Below are 23801 nucleotides of genomic sequence, written 5' to 3' on the forward strand. Positions count from 1 at the left end.
TGATGATATAAGATAAATTTTATTTTATACTTGGATATACTCTTGATCTTTGTTATTAGATATCATATGGTTAGAACTTTATAATCCTAAATGCACAAGTCAGTGATGTAAAGCGCGTGTTGAAGTTGTGTGTTCAAGTTCAAGCCCAAGTCTGTCATAAAGTTTAAAAACAAGGCCGTCTGACTGAAATGCGTTTCCCAGGCCTTGAGTGCTGCTGCATCATTGCGAACTTATGTAACAGTAATAACATTACAACATCAAGTGTGACCCTGCACGACCTGCCGACGCAGTGCAAGGTTTTAACCCTTAATTAGCTTGGTAATTTTGGGGAAAAAAAGCTTTAAAAAACGAGCTAGATAGTTGTTAAGGCATTAATAATTTATTCCAGAAGTGTTTAGGGTTGCCTAAGTGGCCGGGTTGAACAGGATCGGACTAAACTTTTTATATTTAAATAAATGTGCCTTAAAACATATCTGTGTTTTATGGCAGCATGGTGATGTATGTAGTGTTTAACTAGGTTTAAGAGTTCGAGTTCTAAGTCGGGGTCTGTGTGCATGGAGTTTGCATGTTCTCCCCCCTGTGCTTGGTGGGTTTCCTCCAGGTTCACCAGTTTCCTCCTACAGTCCAAAGACATCTTCTTATATTATATTGTAAAAAAAAAAAAAATGTTTTATTGCTGTGACATTTTATACATTTCCTGTCTGGTTACGTGACCTCATTCAAGTCAATTAAACATGACGTCCACTTTTTTTTTGAGGTTGAACCTCAGGTCTGCTCCAGCGCAGAAGATTAAGATGAAAGCGTCCGGTAGAGCTTGAAGCTGTGCAGGACAGAAAGACGCGGCGACCGGGTACTAATCGTAAATGTGTCAGTCATGTAGAAAGGTCCTGAGTTTTCTCCCTCGCATCCTCCCACCAGTCACAAGCAGACAAGGAATTATGGGTCCGCAGCAGCAGGTGGAGGGAACATTAATCCGGTATGGGAGTCGCTGTCAGCTCCGTAATTGCCTGCTGTTAATTGTTAAGTAATGTTCCAGCTGGATGCGCTTCATATCCTTCCACCTTTTATAAGGATACGGGAAGATTAAGCCCGAGCTTTAAGGCTTATTTGTTAGACTTCTGTAGCGTGCCCAGATTGGTCAGGGTTACTCCGCTATCCCGGAGGCCCCTTTCCCAGCTCGGCTTCGAGTTCCTGACGTCTTACCTCACAGGCGCAGATGTGCGAGTCCGATATCCTCCGCTGAGAATTCTGCAAGCCAACATGCTTGTGCATGGAGCAGATGTTTCTGTGACATGATTTCGGTATTGATGTGCGTGTGCTGTGCCACGTTTGCGTGCTACTTATTATATAAGGCTCTTGAAACAATATCATAACTTTATCATATTATATTCTACATGTATATTTTACATACAACAAAAAAAACCTTGATGCATAGCAGATTTCATCGCTAATATTAGTACTGAATGCATTAATATTTATGCACACGGTATAGTTGCTATAGGAACAATGCCTTCACGTCCTGGGAGATATTTAACATTACCTAGGAATATATGAACCATGAATATAAAAATGTATTTTTTGATATACAACTGTTAAAAATGATGAATGGCATGTATGCTTCCTGTTTTTCTTAAGGCGTCTCTGCAGAGTGTAAGCGCTTTTTATTACGTTTGGAGGGTTTTTAGCCTTCAGGGCGGAGGACCTCGGTTTTAAATCAGACAAGCTGCATTCGATTCAGTCCTATTAAAGGTCCCATGTTTTTTTTTTTTTTTTTTTTAAACACATTAACACTTTCTTGAGAGGTCAATCAAAATGCTCCAGCTGAGTTTCAGTCCTCTTCCAGAGGGGACCTAGTGTGGAAGGTCATGTTAAAGGGAAATCGTTTAAGCCTGGACAATAACAAAAACAAGAATTTTTTTCCACTTTTTCTTTTTTTTTTTCTTCTTTTTTTCCTCCATATGCACACTGGAGACACATCGAATGCCTAAAACTGAGTCAGAAGTAAATTTTGCATAATAGGTCGACTTCAAAGTTGGTAAGGAAACATCCTGTTTCTAGCTGTTATAATGTAATGGGTAACTGAGAACAGAAACTAACCTGTTTCCTGAATGCTTTAACCCTTTATAGGGCACTTTCAAAATTTCCTTTTCTCTTCCCCAAGACGTTTTTTTTTTTTTTTTACTTTTGCATTATTGTAAATTCTATGTTTCAAATTAAGGTCAGTAAAGTTACTGTACCATATGCTGTACGGTTCCTTGCCCATATATAATACAGAAAATGTGTGTGCCAAATAAGCTTATTCAGAAGTTTATACAATGGAAGTGACCAATCTTGCTTCCCTAAAAGTTTCAAGTTGCTAACCTCAGCTGTTTCGGAGAGATGATTTTTATATGTGACATAAAAATGGCAATTTTTCAGCGTTGTACTTTCTCGCTTCAAACTATAATCATTTAAAATGAAAATTATTCATATTTCTTTGAGTATTGATACTAAACTTGGTGTAAGCTTCTAGATGCATATGACCTGTAAAAACTGTTACTCAAAATTTTTTTTTTAGTAAAAGCTTGAATATAATTTTTTTTTTATCTGTAGTGTCCGTAACCATGTCAAAATCTTAACTATTATGCGTTTAAGAATAATTCACTTTTTCAGGTTTGTCTTTTCATGTGAAATTTAAATTGAATGACAGTTAAGATCATTGAAAGATTTAAATTTAAAAAAGTTACACATAAAAGGGCATGAAATTGTATTTAGCAAATGTGTTTGGTTTCATCTGATAAAAATTGTAATGTGTGTGCATGTTTACAAAGAACAGAGCATGGATCCGGAGATAAGAAGCATTAAGTGTTAAATGGTGTTACATGATCCTATCTGAAAGTGGACTCTTTAGCGCTAATACAGTACTGTATATAGTAACTGTAGCAGTGTTTGCATATACGGAGGCGAGTCAAAAATCTGCACTCTGGCTGTAAAAGTTATTTGAATTAACATTAAGGAAAGATAAATACGTCATTTTTCAACATACAGTAATCTCTGTGCTTTTGAATCCACTTTGTCCATCTGTCAACAAGTGTTCGTAACTCTCGAGCGCAGTTACAAATGAACTGATGTAACACGTTCACACCTGCACAGCAGTGTCTTTGGAGGCAGTAGCCTGAAACGAAAAACGCTTATATTATAAAGTCATTTTTGTATTTCATTGTACAGTCATGGGATTCGAACCTAGCACCTTCCAAAACGTAGTCCAAAGCCTTAACCGCTGAGCTACCCCAGTCTTTTCTACAAATATAAGGTACTGATACTGGCACTTGGCACTTGAAACTACCAAATGTGGTTCTTCGTTGGCGAAAGGTTAAGACGTTGGATTATAAATCAACATATTACAGGTGGGACACTTCACAGGACATCGTTATGAAAAGCTTGAAATCTCCTTTATATTCATGTTCAGATGCATAAAAATGGAAAAAATTCTCAGATGAATTTTTTTTTACAAACCTAAAATTGATGCCATTATGGATATACAGTAAAGAAGAGGTAGCTCAGTGGTTATGGTGTTGGACTACTGATTGGAGAGTCCTGGGTTCAAAACCCAGCACCACCAAAGTTACCATTGTTGGGCCCTCAACCCTCAACTGCTCAAATGTATAATGCGATAAAGTGTAAGTTGTTCTGGATGTGGGGTCAAAATGCTGTGAAAATAAATATCAAGTGCAGTATCTGAAACTCCCGACTATGCTGTGTGTGGTGTGTGGTGGCCGTGCCAGTGCTGTAATTCAATTATGAGAAGAGAGAAAGAAAAAAAAAGTCCTTTGCGTCATCGTGCAAGCTGTTGTTCTGCTCGTATTTCAGCCAGGGTGTCGGACATGTGCTGCGTAGGCCTGAGTTGGATAAAAAAGGGAATGTAAAGAATGCACGAGTTTCACATCAGTGCTCCAAAGTGCTTCTCTAAAGGAGCGCTTATTCGGCTGTAGCTTGGCACCGCGCCTCTGTGTGCATAGGGTGCATCCCAAATGCGTGTATTTTAAAGACGTTTAAAATACAAGTTCATCCGTACTATGTCCATTAAAAAAAAAAAAGCCATATTTATTGTATACAGCAAATCCAATAACTATGATTTGGATATTAATCCATGATGATATTTATGTGACACTGATGTGTATTAGAAGAATGAAAAAAAAAAAGCTTGTGACTCGGCTTGTGACCAGATGCGAGTTCCACTTCCTCTTTTTTTTTTACGCAGAAGCCACGCAAAAGCGTCCACGTAACCAAGCAGCGTTAAAAAACAAACGTAATATCCATATAACGCAAAAAGGAGAAGAAGAAGAAGGATTGTTCAGCCTCTTGGTACAAATTTAGCTCACTGATCTCATTGTGTTACCTGTCCTTTGCTGCTGATGGACAATTAAGTGCTTTCGTAGCTCCAAGTGGTTGCCATGGACACCTTGGTAGAGATCCCGTCATGCACACTTGGCTGTGTATCTGTAGCCATGGAAACACACATCTCTTTCGGTCTTGCTTTGCATGATTTGTCCTTGTTGGCTCTAAAAGATAAAAACAGACCCGGATTATCGATGCTGAAGCGAGTTCATGTTGAAGTGATGATGAAGGATGTGTCTAAAGTCATGGGAATATGAAGACTCTTTTAGGAAGACAGGTTTCAAGACGTTGGTTGTTTATCTGAACAGGGTTTTTTTATGATCTTTTAGACAGAGTAAAGTTATTTAGGCAAAATGTGACTTGTGTTTCCTGTTTCAGGCTTAAGCTCCCCAGTCACAGTTATAGAGCTCTGTGATTACTGGTTATATTGTTGTTGTTACATGTTTTAATACTTTTATAATACTTGATGTTTTTTATCTACGGATCCATTCTTTCTGTCTTGTAAACGGGCATACATATTTTTATTTTTATCAGATAAAAGCAAACACATTTGCTGAATACAATTTCACACCCTTTTGTGTAGTGTCCGTAACCTTTTTTTAAAATTCAAATATTTCAATGATTTTAATTGTCATTCAAATGAAATTTCATTTCACATGAAAAGATATAAAACTGAAAAAGTGTATTTTGCCAAAATGCTAAATTGTTAAGATATTGCAACATGAATTCGACATGGTTACGGACACTACAGAATTCTTTTTTTTTTTTTTTGCCTTTTAAGCTTTCAGCAAAAAACTATTTAATCAACAATATTTACAAAAATTTTAGTGTCCGGAACCATGTCGAATTCTGCTTCCAACAGCTTTGAGAGGCGTACACAAATTTCAGCATCAATACTCATAAAGAAATATGATTTATTTGCATTTAATGACAGTAAAACACTGAAAAATGTATGTTTTTGAGGCACATTTTAAAACTATTTCTCCAAAACGGCTGAAGTTATCAATTTTTTAGAGAAGCAAGATTGGTCACTTCCATGTTGCATAAACTTCAGAAGTAACTTCTTTGGCGCGCACATTTTTATATTAATATTATATTACAATAATAAAATCAGTGTTTTGGCCGTGAATTCTGTTAAAACAGATTAGACGGAATAGATTTCCAAACTCAATTTAAAAGTCATACTTATGAAGAAAGTCATCTCACGATATCCGAATTGAATATTTGCGTAAAGCATTGCCTATAGCTATCGCCCTATCAGGAAAAGGAAAAAGGAAACTCACAGACATGTACGTATCCTTTGTTGTCTCAATAACCCATGATCCTTTTCATCAGATTGGCCACAGTAGACAGACTAGATAGCGCAAAAGAGATCAGATATTCCCAAGTTACTTTAATTATCTACAGTAGTGAATTATCTTTTTTTGGCATCTTATCTAACAGACATTTTTGGGTAACTTGCTCCCTCTGGGATCTCGAACCGTTTACAGATCCCCCTGACGGCTTCAAAGCATTGCTGGAATATACAGTACAGATAGATCTTTTTTCGGACAAATTTTCTTAACGGTTTAGGTTCTTTCTATTACAGTCTAGCAGAGCTAGGTTTTTTTTTTTTCGCAGTACTTTTTACAAAGAAGTGTATTAGGGCCATGTGGCGAAGGCTTCTCAAGCCCTAGGGCGAATGGACTTGCAGCTCATTAATCTTATGTGAAGGGGGAAAATAAAGGGCGAGGAATGATGGAAAGAAGCTTAGGAGGAATACGAAGTTCTTTGAGCTACTCAAGAGGATAAAAAAGTAACAAACGAAGAGGATTTGGTAAAAGGTTTCTTCGACTCTGATGTGAAATTTAAACGCGTAAGAAAAGCCGATTGGAAAAAAAACACAAATGCAGAGACAAAGTACTGAAGATAAAGTGGAAGATAAACTTGAATGTAGTTACACAGCCAGGCTACAGTAGCAAGAAAAAAAAGTCACAGATTTAGAAGGTTTAAATTATCGGGCAAAGAAAACAATTAAGTAGATTTTTTTTCAATATTGGAATTATTTAATCGTATAATACAGTATTTCAAAAATGGGCCTCATTTATGATTTTTTTTAATAAAGTTGTATGTTAATGTTTGTAAAGTTTCAGAAACACTGAATTTGAAAACCCCTGACAGGTAGCTTGTTTGGATCGAAAGTGACGCCGGTTTATCTGCAGCACAACCAGGAAGTATACAACATACCACATCAGTCACTTGTCAGACTCTTCGTGCTGTCTCTAACCGAGTATTACTCAGTAGGGAATCACCAGGGGATGTTTTACGCACTGTGAATACTTTAGCGTGCACCACCTATAGGATTAAAAAGGAACTGCAACGTTTTCCCAACTCCATTGCAAACGTACCTGTATAATAAGAGGGGCTGGAGCCAATCCCAGGTGGCTTAGGGCACGAGGCAGGGCACGAGGCAGGGTACATCCTGGATGGAGTACCAAAGCATCACAGGGCACACACACTCACACACTGGAGGTGCAAGGTGGCAGTGCTAACCACTAAACCATCGTGCCATTGCAGTTTTTTTAACAACTGCATCAAAAGCTCGTCTCTTCAGAACACCGACAGCAACAGTAGATGATGAAAAAACAAGGAATTTGCAAATCCTTGGTATAGAAATCAACCTAATGTCAATATCAAACTAACCACAACATTGCACTTCAGTTACGCTTTCGGGCGAACTCCAAAAGAAGTCATAGGGTTCAAGTTTGTGGTGTCTTGAGGAACAAGAACATCAACAAACATCAATTTCGGTTGCAGTACAGAATGAGGTCGAAGGCTACGGCGAGCCCAACTGTATTATCTCACCATTTAATGAAGAGTCGTGTTCTCGCATTTCTCGTACGAGGGCCAAGACATTTTTAGTCACAGTTGAGCCCGGGGGCTGCGTGGCACTTGGCGAATCTAGGAGAAAGTGCAGATGTTTTTGACATGAGGTTCTGGCAGGCGTTCCTCGGTTCCCTTGTACTGCTCCTAATCCTCCTCCTCTTCTTTATAAAGCACTTTGTAGACACTATGTTTCAGACCAGTGGAGTGCCTCAGCTTGGGACAATCCTGCCGTCTGATCATACGAGATATAAAGAGATTAGTGAGGAAGAAAGGGGCTGTTTTGTACTTTGCTCTGTCCAGAGTAAAAAAAAATAAATCCATGCACACCTCTTGCACATCATCCAGAGATTCACAAAGATTATAGTTTTTTTTTTTTTTTTTCGCATTTGTATTAACTGAGACAAAACAACATAATCTAGTATAGAAAATATTTTTAAATGCATTAAAAATCACAATATGGTCCAGTTCAATAAAGGTATTTAATTTGAAACAAAAAGCATTTTGATTAGAGGATTAAAAACGACTTATGAGCCTGTTTTTCAATTATTCTTTTATTTCATTATCTCACATTTGCACACAATTTCTCTTCCTCGTGTTGTGCTGTTCTCCTCAGCACTGCTTTCGGTTGGCTCCGGATGCTGCCTGTTGCGTCATCTTAACCCCAGAGGCTGTTTTTAAATGCTGTGTCTGTTGTGGTTTTATGCACTGTCAACTCTGCATCAAGCAGTAATTTACCAGGACGTACGATTCCAAGAGTGCAGGCAGGCCAAGAAAAGAAGAAGAAGAAAAAAAGGTGTTTAAGGACAGTTCTCGCACTTGTATTTTACATGCACAGTTGCTTTATCTATTATAGGAATTTGAACAAGAATTAAAGACTGTGTACGACCTTTTTGTTTGAACATGAAGGTTCAAACTGAAGCAGCAGATATTCGTAGGTTGCGTATTGTAAGTATTGACGCCTGTGAGTCAGTCCATGATGGAACCGCCTCGGATTGCGAGTACAGCTGTACGTCTTTGGGGAAATGTCTCGATCAGATGTGCACATCGGGATTCTGATGTTATAACATATTCTTCTTGGCAGAAAGAAGATCTTGCATGTAGTGTGCCGAAAGTCTTGCTACAGATTCTTGATCTGATTCATGTCTGGGCTTTGTTTAGACCATTCAAAACTGGACACACCCAGGTTCTTGGGTTTTAACTACTCTGGTTTGGCAATATAGTTAAGCTACAACAGTTGTCCTGTTGACAACGTGAACTTCCACCCAGTTCTCAAACAGGAAATGGTTTTCTTCTTAGATTGCCTCTTGTCTATCCGTCTTACATTCGTAATAACGGAAGTACTACTACTACTACTAATAATAATACCCAAACCCCAATACCTTGTACACACATACTTTTACAGAACTTGGTCATGGACTTGTTTTGGTTTCGGTAGCTCCTTGATTATTGGTGGCTTTGTGGTTATCACATGCACCTAGCACCTCCAGGGTTGGGGATGTAATTTCGCATAGCGTTAGCGATACATGTTCATTGCATTGTAACTTGATTGGTGTTTCTAAATTGCCCACATTGTTTAAGTGGTTGTGTGAGTTGGTGTGAGGTTGGAACCCTTAGCAAGATTAGGATTAAGATTAAGATTAAGATCTTTCTTAACAGCAATGATTGCTGTCATAATGTCATAGGTCAGTGCAGCCAACCATCAGGTAACAATGATGATTCAGGATGGATATCTGAAAATTGAGTTGTGTCAACGGCCTGTATACCAGGACAGAGGATGGCTTGGCACAAGAGGAATAGCCCTTCTGGACCACAATCTGGTGCATTTAAAAGATAAATGATTCACATTTGAGGGTAGAAGAAGCCATCTATACAAAAATGGAATTACCTCAACAGAGGTGGAGGCCTCAGATGGCCTCAGATGGAGGCTTTCATCCTTCCCCAGGAGGATTAAGAACACTTCACACATCCACCAGGGAGACCAAACCTCATGACCCCTTTACAGAGTCACAATGGAGTAAAAGGGCATTTTTTACATTAGGGCCCTAGGATTGTTTCTGAGAACACTTGACCCCAAAGACTGTTTAATTTCGAATTGTGTGAGAAGGCAATCAGTCCAGGCTCAGAAACTGTGCCCGAGTCTTGAAAAATTGGAAAATGTGGTCACAGGCACAGTACAGCGTACGCAGACACGGATCGAATCAGATATGGAAGCCACACGTACCCGAGAATGGATGGCATTGTCAATGCTGTTGGTCTGCTTCGTAATATTTATGGGAGCTTAGCTTGACAACTTCGTACCTCACTCCTGGCAGGTCTGCCTCCGTACACCATTCGTCCCCTGCAGCTGATCCGGAACGTGGCTGGACAGCTAGTTTTTAACTTTCCTAAGTTCTCCACTTCTCCGCTTTCTAGGTGGTAGAATGGATGACTTCTACTGTAGATGCCGGTACAGCTGAGTCTCTGTCAATCTTTGAGCAACGACCAAAGTTTCTTAGGTATTTGGGTTAATCCCCAAAAAACAAACAACAACAAACAAACAAACAAACAAACACCTTCCCAAGTGTTTGACTGATAGTACTTACTGTAGTTAGTAACCAGTACCCAGTGTAAGGATCTATCCATGGATGGAAACTTTAAAGCACTTTTGTTAGTGCCTGCCAAATGCTTAAATGTAAATGTATTCCGGTGTAAAACCAGGATATAGTCGGGGCACCAACCAACCTGAACCAGCTTTCTAAAAGCATTTCAAACCAACAAAAGAAGCTCACTTGACCTGCTTCAACTGCACCTGGAAGACCTTGGATTTTCATGGTGCTGTACGTTTAGCTATGTTCTCGAACAAGCACTGGAGCCTTCCAAAAACTGGTGTATTTATATTGGCACCATAAATGGCAAGGCTTCAGTCAAACATGTAACTATATGACAAGTAATGAGAGCAAACCAGTAACTGATTACCAAAATCTAAAGACGAAACCAGTGACTAGGCCAGGCTTATAGAGTTTTGTAAATAAAGAACAGGAAATATTTTGATGACATTTCTGTGTGATATGAATATGTTCCCTGTCAGACATTAAGGCAACAGACTGCTTTATGTTTTATATGTCTGATTGCTCATGTTTAATATATATTGTTCTTCATTTTCTTTCACAGGGTGATTTCACATGGAACAGCCTGTCTGGGAGGAGTGTACGTCTCAAACCGGTGCCTATTCAGAGCCTGTCTGAGCTGGAGAGAGCCAGACTACAGGAGGTTGCCTACAACCGCCTCCACCAGGACTATGACCTGGGTTGCCAGATCACCATTCCTAAAGGTATACCAAAGCGCCAAAGTCGGGGGTTAGAATCTTGTGTTTTTGGGTTTCCTCCCACAGTCCAAAGACATGTCCAAAGTCCAAAGACATTGCATGGTGCTTGCAAAATGGCCGTGGGGTGTGACTGGGTGTGTGAGTGCGTGTGCATGTACTGTACCCTGCTTTGGGTTGGCACCTGCATTGGGTTTACCCCACTTTGTGCCCTGGGATAGGCTTCAAGCCTGTGTAATCCTGCTACACAAAAGTGAAATAGACAATGGATGGATAAGGATAATATTGTGGAATGTTGTAGGATTGTAGGATGATGGACTGTGGATATGTATATGTTTTGTGGAGAGACTGTCTGAATGTGTATACGGAGCCCTGAGATGTACTTGCCTGTCATTCAGGGTGTAGTCCTGCCTCGAACTTGGTTTCCTGCCACAACCTGAGTCACTGTGACCCTCAATAAAGCAGCTACTGAATATGAATGAATGAAACTCGGAAGTGCAGCGTCTGATGCAATGCGGTGCTACAGCTGTGTACAGCTGCCTTTCGTTTAAACTAAGGACCGGACTGTTTAGATTGCTTCAAAGTTCTTACAAGATTATAGACTCCTGGAGTAAAAGTTTTAGAACAGCTTATTGGAAGAGCATGGAAAGACTTGTCTGTACTGTACTATTTCTTTCTCATGAACAGTATATTAACGAAGTCCAAGTATAGTCCATATAACCACTATGTTGTAAGTATTATGTTACAGGGTATGGTGCAATATTGAGCTTGTGTAAAATTTATTGCTCTTACTTTTCTTCCTCATTCTCTCTGCGTTTATGTAATGAAGGTCCCGTGATACAAAATGAGTTTTGAAAGAAATCAGGCTATGAGGACAGATTTTACATATATGGCATATGATTCGATGGTCTAATTAGCAGCAGTTTCTTGAACCCATGCCATCGTGCCAAAAACGTAAACCGCTGTTGCAGATGTTTTACTCAACTGACCCTTTATTTTTAAGTGAAACAGAAAATTATATGGTGTTCTCAGTGAGTTGTCATTGGGATGTGACTGCATTGTTGCAATGTCAATAGAGTTCCCACAATGCCCTCTTCGGGCTTGTGATATTACCATGGTACAGTAGGTCCATGCCACATTGAAGAAAACTGCATAAAGTTCATTATTATATTCAATATTGTGTTCTTCTAGTGCTTACCATGATTATGGAGAGCATGGAACAGGTTATTAGTGTCATGTTTAAAGAATTTATAAACCACTGGATCCAGTGACTCACACTATCACTTTGTGATGAAAAGCATTGTGTGTTTCCCGGTATATATACTGTACCAACCCGCAGGATGCAACGAAGTGTAATAAGCGTGTGATGAGGGCTGGGTGAGAGCGCAGTGCGATCTGATCAGATATCATAATAAACTTGGTTCAATCTCATCGGACCTGGTGAGCGCATGATCACGTGCGTGATGGGGAATTAGTGACAACATGAAATAGCCATTGAGAACCTGACAGGGACGTGGCTACGAAGTGGTATGACCATGATAAAAACAACACTTTTCCACTTTGACCCTGTTGCTGCTACTGTGCGTACGTTCTTGGATATGTTTTAATGGTCTTTGTCAGGGCGTGACAGGGGGCCTTGCAGTTTATACATAAGAGATCAGAGACAAGAAAACAGGTTAAAAATAATGTTTGACAGCTAAGACCGCGATAACGAACAGCTTTAGCTTTCTCATCCTGCTTAATTAGGGGACTAATCCAATCACCCAACCTGTCTAATTGCTGTTTATTCAGAGCATTGTGAATTGCCCTTGACTTTAGGTTTAATAGTATATGGAACAGTTATTCCTTTCATGCCACTGAGCGTACTGTCTGGCGTAACTCATGTTCTTTATACAGTTCAGCCAAGCCCACCAGTAATCACACTTGGGGGATTTACTGCATGTTGTGCAACACCGTGCACGCCTTGACAATTCTGCTTAATCTCGTACACCCATGCATGCCTTAACAATGCTTTTCATGTACAGACCTATTGTCCTTTGAGCTCCAATATAATATTGCATGAATCTTCCGTCTGGAACCGTAAAGCCTGTGTGTGTGTGTGTGTGTGTGTGTGTTCTCAGAGTCAGCTTGGCAGCCTTTTGGCACTATTTGCAACAGCTTCGTTTTGTAGATTGCATCCGACAGCTGCTCCAGTGTCACTCTGCGATTGTACCACTTCTCCATCCAGCAACCGTGTCAACTGTGACCAAAGCCTGGGCTCACAAGTTCACATTTTCACATTCCTTCTCAACAGACTCATCACTCTGTTTGTATCTTGCATTTCATTCACGTCACAGAATGTTCCTGGGCTTCCTGAAGTGTTTCATTTTTCTTTTTTTTTTTCCCCCTTCCATCATTTATTACTTTTGTTTGGCACAGACGTTAAGTCCTGCCATAACGTTCAGTATGTCCTAGTTTTCTTGCACCTTCTACAGTTCATAATTTGTGTTCGTGCAATTGTTTCCAAAAAACAGTGTTAAAGGGACCATGGGACACATTTAACCCTGGATGGATTTGCTTAGAATCTGTGACCCTCTCATTTTTTCCTCCCATTTTCGGTAAGGTGGCGTTTCTGTACTTGGTCACTCCAATTCCTAATACACCCTTATTTTTATGGGTGTTTATATTCTTATGTTCTAATCAAGTTTAATAATCGTCCTACGGTTGTTCCTATCCTTGATTGTGTCCCATTGCAGAATCGTTGAACTGTAGAGTCTGTTGTGATATTTCTTTACTTTTCACACAGTTGTTCAGGATAATAAAGTGCACCAAATGGGTCCATGTTTCTTGTATAGTCAGGAATTTGTCCAGATGTGCTTCAATGAACCGTTTGTCTTGGTTCTACTAGAGTTCTACAGTACAAGTGATAGTAAAAGTAGATTGCTGTTTTATGGCATTGTGGGTAGAATTGCTCTCCAGCAGGTTACTGTTTTTTCCTCCATTGTTCTGTTTGGGTTTCATTTAAATGCTGGTTTCGTGTCCGTCAAGGTGCATCCCAGCCGTGCGTCCATTGTTCTCTAGATACAATAGTTCCTGGATCCAGCACAACCCTGGTCAGGAGAAAGTACTAACTGAGAATGAATTAATAGAATAGTGTAATTGTGATATGATTACAGCCTAGATGCATTTCTTTACTTTCCTTAAGTACTTATTCTATTTTTAGTGTAACGCTTCTACAGTCTCTTTGATTTTATCAAGTACATATATAGAAAAAATAGAAGTTTGGTCTCTATTATGGCATTATTTTTTTTGTAGATCATCATCATACAGCATTGCTTGTACATGTAGCAACCTAAACATTCATGGTTTTAATCACAAGCAGCCATGTTTTTTGAAAGACCATGGTTAAGTTAGTTGGTGATAACAATTGACAAGTTTGATCGGTTATGCCATACAAGGTGGGTCAGAAAGCATGACATTTAACAATTTGACACATGATCAGGTCGGTGATCAGTACTGTATAGATGCTGAATGCTAAGTGGTTGGAATAGACGAGAGGGGAAATGAGGTTGCTGCAGTTTTTACTTTGTATCTTTAGGGACTTTGCAACCTGTCGCAATAAAATATTGTCTCCGATGTCTTTAGTTTAATCTGCATCATTTAATTTAATCTAAAATGAAGAAATGAGCAACAACATGGGCAGTGAAAACACCAGGCTTAAGAACTGTAAGACTGTGGGTGATTTTAGTTTGCGTTGTCATCATTTATCATCTTATGAGCCATATGTGCCATATGGAGAACAGAAATTACGAAGGGGAGTAATGCACAAATCCATCAATTTCATCAGGTCTTGGTGGGTCTGGAGCCTTTCCCAGAAACCCTAGTCATGAGGTTGGAATACACTGTACTGTAGATGGTATGAAATTAATACTGTGTTAATGCGGTAAAGGAGCAATTAATTAGAGCTGTGAATCATAGGTAGTGTAGACTGCCCAATGAATTTTGAAAATCTAGAAGATAGTGCTAATGCACCAACCGTCCATGAAATCAAAGATGAAGTAATACTATTGCAAAACACTTTTATACGTAACTAAAGTTATAATTAACTTTGTGAGTTCACCTAAATAATAAAACCACTGAATCAGTTCTGAATTTTAATTGATTCACTTAATTGATTACTTAATTCATTTAATCATACACAATTAAGTATCCAGTTAATTTAATCAAACACATGGCACTACAATCAATCATACTCTTTCATCCTAATAGCATGTTTTTGGATCATGGAATGAGAACTGCGAATAAAAGACACAGTGTTACTGATGAGCTTCCAGCCTACAGTTCAAAAAGCCGCCTGTCAGAATCATCCACTAAGATCGTATATTAGCCTGCCGCTCCACATTCCCCGGCACAGGTTCCACCTCCCCTTCCATCCGAGCGGTTCAACATGCCGGTCTGCGTTTCCTTTTAATTCCAGAGCTCAGAATTCATGGTGCTCACGTAGAGTATTAGTGATGTATGTCAGCAGTTGGCAGAGTGAGAGCTCCTGTGGGTGTCACTGTAGGTGTGTGCCGGTTTTAATGATTATCTTGAGCCTACTGTAGCACACCCTTGGTGAAAACAAAGCCTCGGTAAAGTAGAAGACACTGAATAATTTCATGTGGTGGCGGGCTGAAAGGAGAGCATCAGAACTTCCTGGGATTTCTGCTCAGCCACGCAAACTCCATCTTAGAAGAATTTCAGCCATTTCCTCTTTTCTTCGTCTTTCCCTCCTCTCTATCACGCATGAAGCTGTTCATCTCTTTATGATTCCCAGATTTTGCAAAGAGTGTGTTTGCTGTCTGAACTATGATTGATCTGGAATCACTATGATGCGATTGGATTATTTAATGAATTATTTGAGTTTTCATGCATTCAGGTCATATGGAGAGTTTCCAGACATTTATTCTTTTGCATGGAAACCCTGCATTTTGACCCAAAAAAAAAAGTATGCAGTTATGAGTTATAACTGAAAAACATGCCAAGAGCAGTCTTCTTTTCCACCTTTAATAAATACAGTAGATGAGCGACTCAGCATATGGTTTTGGAGAGATACTTCTGTAGGTGATTTGAATTTTTCAGTATTAACTAACAGGTGCAAGTCCTGTCTCCTTCCCTTTATTTTCCTTCGGTGATCTTTCGGTCAGTGCTCATCTTTACATGCCTTCAATTTCTATTCAGGTATGACCCTTAAAGTTTATTAATGTTTAATCGAATTTATCAGTGTGTGTTCAATTTACATCTATTTATGCACAAATATCTAGTTAAACAAATACTAAAGCGATAACTGAAATGATTGCATCTTGGTTAAAAAAGGTTTAAAACATTATTAAAACCTGGAATAAGTAACTGTTGAACTTCGAACTTTCAACTTTCTTGAAGAAATGTGGTTGGAAAAAATTATGAATGGAGATCATTTAAACTCTTGGGGTAATTGCATTGCAATAAAAAAGGGAAAGTAGGAATTATAGCTATGTTTTATGGTGAAAGTTCTGAGAAAGAGTAAAGGAAAGTGAGACTTAATAGAAAAAAGGCCTTTAATTTGCTAGGGATCATAAAGATTAGATTTTGATGCATTAAATGCATGATTTTAGATTGACCCTATTCCAGAGTGATGTGTGCATCAGGGTGAGAAGGGAACGCATGAAGCCATCCACCCATCATGCATAGTGCACACTGTACAGTGATCTGAGGTTGCTTTAGTTGGTCAGGTTCAGACTCATTAACGCTACATGACCTTAATACTGTATACTGAATGACCTGGTTATCACATCTACAGTATGGAGTTTTTCTGCTCTGATGGCACCGGCATATTCCAAGACTCAGAGTATAAAAGAGCAGTTCAGGGAGGTTTTTTTTGGCCGGGCAAATGTATGTACTTTAGGTTATCTCTTTATGGTAATAGATTTATGTTTAACTTGGGGAGTAATTTATTGATATATTGTCCGTATGTTTTGGTTGTATTAACAGTTACAGCCTCAGAAGGCAACTGATTTAAGGATAAAATATCATTTTGCATCGTATTCATATGTTTTATGACATGTTTTCCAAAGACATGCAGATTAGACTAACTGAAAGTCCTGTAGTGTATTAATGCACGTGTGAATGTTGACCAGAGGTCCTACAACAGATAAGATACCTTTATTCGTCGCACAGAGGGGAAATTTCTTAATGTCCATTGGCCTCCATCGTCCCTAGTTGGACTACAGAGGTTCCAAGGTGGACAGATGGATGGATATCCAGATGTATAGTTACAATATAGTGTGTATAGTTAATCAAAACGGCTGCAAAAATCACAGTATGATGTTTGTACCATGCCTTCCACCCCTATTTTGAAGAATGTTGACTAATAATCGTAAGTATTAATTTAAAACTGATCTGATGAAGAAAAGTTCCTTTTATGTCCTTTTATGTCTATTTTTGAACCAAACAGCAGGGTAAGTTTTTTTACTACGGACAGTGTAACAAGCGTGAGTTTCGAGGTGCGAGACGTGAGATGGAGCAGGAGCGAGCTCTGTTCCGCGAGCTCATGTTTCACCCCAAATCATCTGAGTGTGGCTGAAAGGAAATCTCTGGCTGCATTCCTGCACCACAGGAAAGCTCCGCTTGTTTTGAAACCGTAGGGAGGTCAGTTGTTCACAGATGCCACCCTTTCATTCACCTTTTAGGCAACATGCACCCGGTGAACCGGCCAACTTACAGAAACAGAACAGCTGGCCGCGAGTGGAAAGATGTGTTGGCGCCCCACGTGTGTGACTGCAGGACTGAGCCGTGCCTTGTTGTAGTGCAGAAGCACAGATTAACCATTAACACATGCTAACAAGTAGCCCGTGTGTTCGCAGATTGCCAGAAGAGGAAGAAGTCACTGCGGAGGAAGCTGGACTCCTTAGCCAAGGAAAAGAACAAAGACAAAGGTAACACAAATCTTAGCTCCAGTTGAAAAGGTGTTTGGATGATGGGAGAGTAGCGACAATAATGTCAGACGGAAATACATCAGTTGGTTTTATTTTATTCTGTTGTGGTCCAGAAGACAAAGCTTCCAATACAGGGGCACACAGATGCAGTTTCTACTGCGATATATTTAGAAAAGTGTAAAGTTCTCCTTGTAAGGGGACATGACTCTGAGTAAGCTGACCTCGCATGGCATAATTGGAACGGCTTCCAGTTTTCAGGACATCGACAGTGCCACCACGTCCCACAGCTTGCTTACGTCTTACACCCTTTAAAAATTATGATTTTTAACGTGGCATCATTGCTGTTTTTTTTTGTTTTTGTTTACTTTTCATGTTAGAACACATACTGTACTGTAATAATCCTAATGCATGCCCAGGAGGCGTCTTTAATTACATGTGGCTGTTGTTATAAGCCAGTACTCCTTTGAAATGGTCTGTCTTATTAGAGAGTAGCAGGTCTGGTAGACACACACGCACACACACACACAGTCGCTCATTCTCCCAGCATGTATATTTTGTCTGAAACACTGATTGGTCTAAGCTGGTCGGTATGGACAGCATATGCCATTTATTCCAGCTGCTATATCCAGCAGCCGGCTGTTCGTACAGTACCACTATAGAATGCAATGCACACACACATTTGGAGGTTTCTCCAATGCAATAATCCTTTACCGTAACAGTGAAAAGGCAAACAGTCTGGTGTGTCACTCTATGTGACTATTTATTTGGAACAGTGTGCCGTTAGTGTTAGTACGTGCGACCGCAAAAGTCTACAAACAAAAAGAAAAAGACGAAACAAATCTGTAAAGCGGTGTCATGATGTGTCAAAGTCCCCGTCATCAATCTAAGGCCTTCAACCTAATGACAAAACTAGGGCGACTTGCAAAATCTTCCTCATTTAGCGAGTGGTGTTCAAGTCAAACCAGGACTTCCCTTTATTTCTTTATAGACTCCCCTGTTACATTTATGCACTTGTCCCAGCGTTTCACTGGTGCTTGGATACCATCATGGTAGAAAGTTTTCTCAGTACACCGGAGCCATGATCAGATTTCCCGCTTTATGTCTAAAACGCTGGCCTCCCGGGAACTCCTTCAACAAGTAGAAATGGCTTAAAGCGAGGTCAAGACTGTACACTACAAAAACTGTTAGCAAGGGAAATATTCTGTAATCTAGTCAAACCCATCTATAATTACCTAAAATAAGATTAGAACAAACTAAATATAATATTATTAAGGTTGTTTTTAGTCAAATGTACTCCCGGACGTACGCGCAACTTAGCCGGCTTCGTCACTTTACTCGTATGCCGAAAATGCTTCGTGTACCAAGGCAAATTTCTTGCACAATTTCAGTTCTTAAGGAGAAGGGGCGTTTATATGACGAGGAATAAGTGTATTTCAAAAAAAATAATTGAAATACAAAATCACTTAAATAGACGAATCACACATTTATTAGCTAGCTAGGTTAGAGTGCGTTTGCCTGAATACCTAATTAAATAAGGTACAAACTGGTAGCTAGCATAGCGTATGGAGAGCTATCTTGCTGTATAACTAGTAAATTTAGCTTGAGGCCATGACAAGAACTTGACTCTTCATAAACTCTTGGAATTTAAGGTATAGCTGCTTTTAAAAAAAAAACCTGTTTGTAACAGTAAAGCTATGTGATGTCTGAGCGTACATGCTGACCAGTGTCATTTCTGGAGAAAGTCACTCTGAACTGATTTTTTTATTTTATTTTCTTGCACCATCCCAGAAAACGCACCGCAGGCATTCGGCATCTCCTTATCACAGGTGATCACCAACGACCGGACCCAGCGTCAGCGTCAAGAAGGTCAGAGGGAAGAGCAGAGAGACACGAGCGACCTGGTTTCGTCCATCCTGCAGTTTGCGACGCGTCGGCCCACTAAGGAGTTTTCCAGCAGCAACTCATCACTCAGCTCAACCTCGGAGACGGCCAACGAGTCCACTTCATCCAACACGCCTGAAGCAGCACCCCGTGCTCGCAGGAGGGTAAGAACAGACAGATTTTATCATTGGTATCAAAAAGTTACAAAACTGGTTACAAAAACGACTTTAACAGCCATTTGAGAACCTCATCATGCAAAATTGGAATTTTCCAGTATACATCTAGCAGACTGTATATCTCGGAGGAAACCCACAAAGCACAGGGAGAACATGAACAGGCAAGATTCAAACCCCAAAACTTGGAAATCAAGAGCAATAGTGCTAAACACCGAGTCGTGGTGCCTTGTTATAACTTAAGGTTAAAAAAAAAAAAAAACTTGGAGGGCAAGAGGTTAGAGCAGTTTTTATTTTTATGTTGGAAAAAGAAAGCTAGACACAGGTGAACTAAAATATCCACATACAGTACAGTAGGAGGACATCAGCTGAGTTTGACCAGTGATGGAACTGAGGTCATAAACAGATTGTGGGATCAGGATCAGAGCCTGGGAATAACTCCCTTTTTACAGCAGTCGTGGTAAGAACACAGTGGCGTGGTTAATGCCCGCCAAACATAATATTACATTCGAGTGCTATTTCTGCTCTATTTTGGTAAGGGTGTGGTTTCTGTCTACTGTAGAAACAACGCCGAATACAATATCTATGCTGTACTCTACAGAAACTAACCAGCTGAAGATAGAAAAAAAGACCAGGCGATGTCCAGATTCGTGTCCAAATTCCTGACCGTGTAGATGCTGATGTGATCTTGTAGCCCATCCACCGAAAGATTTGGTGTGTTGTGGGTTATGGGATGCTTTGCTGCTCATCTTGGTTGAAAAAGAGTTTATTTGAGTTGCTGTAGACCTCCTGTGACCTGAAACCCATCTCTCTGTTCTCCTCTGACCTCTGATCCCAAACGGCCTAAACATATTTGTATATATATATCAGAAAAAGTTTATATATTTTACAAATACCCCGATCAGCCGTAAGATTAACACAACATAAAATTAACACATTAACACTGATTATCAATTGTCCACCAGTAAACTACAGTAGTAAACCTATGTTGTTATAATGTTAATGGTTTTTAATGTTATGGCTAATCTTTGTATTCTAAAATCGTGTGTGTCTATATACAGGAAGTCCCCCCACTTACGAACATTCACGTTACGGATTTCCGCAGATACGGACAAACCGCAGAAGTAGCTCACGTGTAAGAAAGCGAATGTTTGAAATGTCTAAAATCCGGTATATTATATGTGTGGGGGGTTGCAGGAGAAATGAGTCGGCCTCATCGTTTTCAATGAATGTTGAAAGTCCGGGAGCATGATGATGGAAAGTGACTGTCCTGATGGTAAAGCTGTCCTAAGTACATAGTCCAATACGGCTCTGAGACAAAATGGCATTCATTTAAGCGCGCAGTAAACACCATGTAGTGTTGTTCCTATCCCCTGACATCTTCTCGGGCTTTCTTTGCTGCATCAGCGGGATTCCTCCCACAATTTGGACGGGCAATCTTGCGAAAGTGTAATGCGAAACCAAAACCTGTATGAGTATTTTTTTTATACTTTACATTGTATATTTGTTCCGAAACCATATAAGGCATTCTTTGTCAGACTTACAAACTAATCTGACTTATGAATATGTTCGGAACGGAACTCGTTCATAAGTCGGGGACTTACTGTTTTACATTTCAATACAGGGAGTGAGCTAGTAAGGATCAGCCATTATAGGAACAGTGCAAAGAGCTACAGGATGTTCTTTTGGAATGGAGAAGATCCTAATGTAGGAAAAAAACAGAGTAATTTAGAGTAAACAGAAACAGGTACAGTCTCAAGAGAACCTTATTAACCAAGCACGGCATCTTTTGCACTAGAAACGGAACCAAAACTGAGAACTAGAGCCAGATAATCAGGAAGGCAGTTTCAAAACACCGAGAACTTGCCAGGTTCTGAAGCTTGGAAGCGAAGCCCTTGCGAAACACAGGGCAATTCTGAGAGCGTCAGTGGAATTTGACTTAAAATCATTTACTGCCCTCTTTTAGCAGCACAATAGCTTACTTACATGCATTCCAAAGCCCCCTCACAAACCTCAGGAGGGCCAGGAAACTCACAAGCAGGACTGTTTGGATGTAGCAAAAGCAGTTTGTAAGATTACCCATGTAATCTTCTGATGGTGTAATTCTAAATGCCTGCAGCTTATCCTTGACTTTGGACATCCAGCTGTTACAGAAAGCACAGTTCTTTGCAGAGATACTAGACAAACAACAGAATAATAAGACACAGATGAATCGAAGCTCATGAAGGTGTGACGTTGGTGCCAGAGCAGAGCCACAGCTGGGGTGTTACTGTATATGACAGCAAACTTACTGTATATTTTGCTCAAATTGTAATACACAAGCTCAGGAGCTGCTTCTCTTACATTTATTTTGTGTTTGAATATGAAAAACCTGGATTTTCCCACATTGTGGATTTGCTAATCAATAGCATCTGTTACTGTATACATTTCATTAGGTACACCTGGCCAGGACTTACAGTAGTAGGACCCTTTTTTGCCTTCGAATCTTTGTGGCATAGTTTCAACAAGGTTCTGGAATCATTGCTTAGAGATTTTGGTCCATATTGACCTGATAGCATCACGTACTGTAGTCACTGCATATTTTTTGTCTCCATATTTATGATGAATTCCACCCATCTCAAAAGTGCTCTACTAGATTGCGATCTGGTGACTGTGAAGAAAGAAATGATTTACGGTTGGGATATGGCGTGTTATACTTTGGTCATACAATGAAGAACATGGCCAGAAACAATACTCCCCACACCATTACACCACCACCACCAGCCTGAACCACTGATAAGGCAGGATGGATTCATGCTTTCATCTTGTTTAAGACTAGCATCCGAATGTCGAAGCAGAAATTAAATCAAAGTAGGCAACGTTTTTCCCATCTTCTGTTGTCCAGTTGTCCCAGGAGCCCATGAAAATGATCACCTACAGTAGCTTTCCTGTTGTTAGCTGACAGGAATGGCACCCGGTGTGGTCTTCCACTGCTGTAGCCCGTCTGCTTCAAGGCCTGACGTGTGGTGTGTTCAGGAATGCTCATCAGAATACCTCGGACGTAACCAGATGTTATTTGAGGAACTGTTGCCTTTTTATCAGCTTGAACCCGTCTGGCCATTCTCCTCTGACCTGATATTTTCACCCAGATTTTTTTCAGACCATTCTCTGTACACCTGTAAATGGTTGTGCATGGAAATCCCAGTAAATCAGCAGTTAAATCAGAGTCTAATTGAAGTTATTTCTAAAGGATTTCCACCCACTTTGATACACCGGACCACTTGAAGGACATTTTGCTTTTATTTGACCTTTGCATGTACATGATCACTAAGTTGTACATCAAACTAAGTTTGGTAATGCTTTATTGTGATACTTTAGAGAATAGAACCTCACCATCCCATCTTGTCCAGTTTATTAGGTTCACCAGTACATTTGGACATTCTTGCAGTTATCTAAAAAGCACAATGCATAAAAGGTCACGCAGATACAAGATAAGTGCTGCAGTTACCGTTTACATCGAACATCTCTAAAACGAAAATAAAAAAGGTGTGATCTTTGTGTCTTTCTATAGTAAAGGTCAGAGGCAAAGGTAGAAGCGTATAAAGGTACAGGTTGTAGAAGATGAAAGGGGAATGACCAGACTGTTCTGCACTCACAGGATGTCTGTAGTAACTCAAGTAGTTAGTCTTTATGACTGTGTTGTGCAGAAAAGCTTTTCAGAATGCACTACACATCAAACCATGAGGTATATGGACTTACAACAGAAGAAGACCATGTCAGTTTCTAGTCTGGACGCTATCATGTTGTCTATCTGCCCGTCCACATAACTGTTTGATGTCATGTGAAAAGTTCTTAATCTGTATCTGCATGGTTTTATGCATTGTGTTGCTGTCGTACGTTTGGCTCATTAGAGTCTGTAACTGAATAACTGGATCAGTCACTTGTACAAGTTTGGCAGAATAATATAATCAACAAATATAATGATTGTTAACACCTTGCATAGGGTGGCATGTCCGTGGACTCCATCACGGATTTGGACGACTCCCAGTCACGTCTGCTGGAGGCGCTGCAGCTCTCGCTGCCGGCTGAGGCGGCCAGCAAGAAGGAGAAGCAGCAGGACAAGAGGCTTAGCCTGAACCCCATCTACAGGCAGGTGCCACGCGTGCTGGACAGCTGCTGCCAGCACCTTGAGAAGTATGGTACGCATGCTACGAACTTTCACACCTATGCATGATGTCATTAAAAAAAGGTTACAATTTTAAACAAGTGGTTTAATTTACTTTTTTTTTTTTT

The 23801-nt window shown here is 39.9% G+C and overlaps 1 protein-coding gene across 3 annotated transcripts in view; it reads left to right on the top strand.

Moving 5' to 3' along the window:
• The window catches only part of LOC128506423 (rho GTPase-activating protein 6), a 132193-nt gene that overhangs the window by 88147 nt on the left and 20245 nt on the right, over positions 1 to 23801 (top strand). For all 3 annotated transcript variants that reach the window (XM_053476847.1, XM_053476848.1, XM_053476849.1), the window contains exons 2-5: positions 10393 to 10552; positions 17404 to 17475; positions 19264 to 19520; positions 23512 to 23707. In XM_053476847.1, the coding sequence (XP_053332822.1) occupies positions 10393 to 10552; positions 17404 to 17475; positions 19264 to 19520; positions 23512 to 23707 (685 nt within the window). The remainder of the gene's footprint in view (positions 1 to 10392; positions 10553 to 17403; positions 17476 to 19263; positions 19521 to 23511; positions 23708 to 23801) is intronic.

The sequence above is a fragment of the Clarias gariepinus genome, chromosome 18 (genome assembly GCF_024256425.1).
Source record: "Clarias gariepinus isolate MV-2021 ecotype Netherlands chromosome 18, CGAR_prim_01v2, whole genome shotgun sequence".
NCBI classification, from domain to species: domain Eukaryota; kingdom Metazoa; phylum Chordata; class Actinopteri; order Siluriformes; family Clariidae; genus Clarias; species Clarias gariepinus.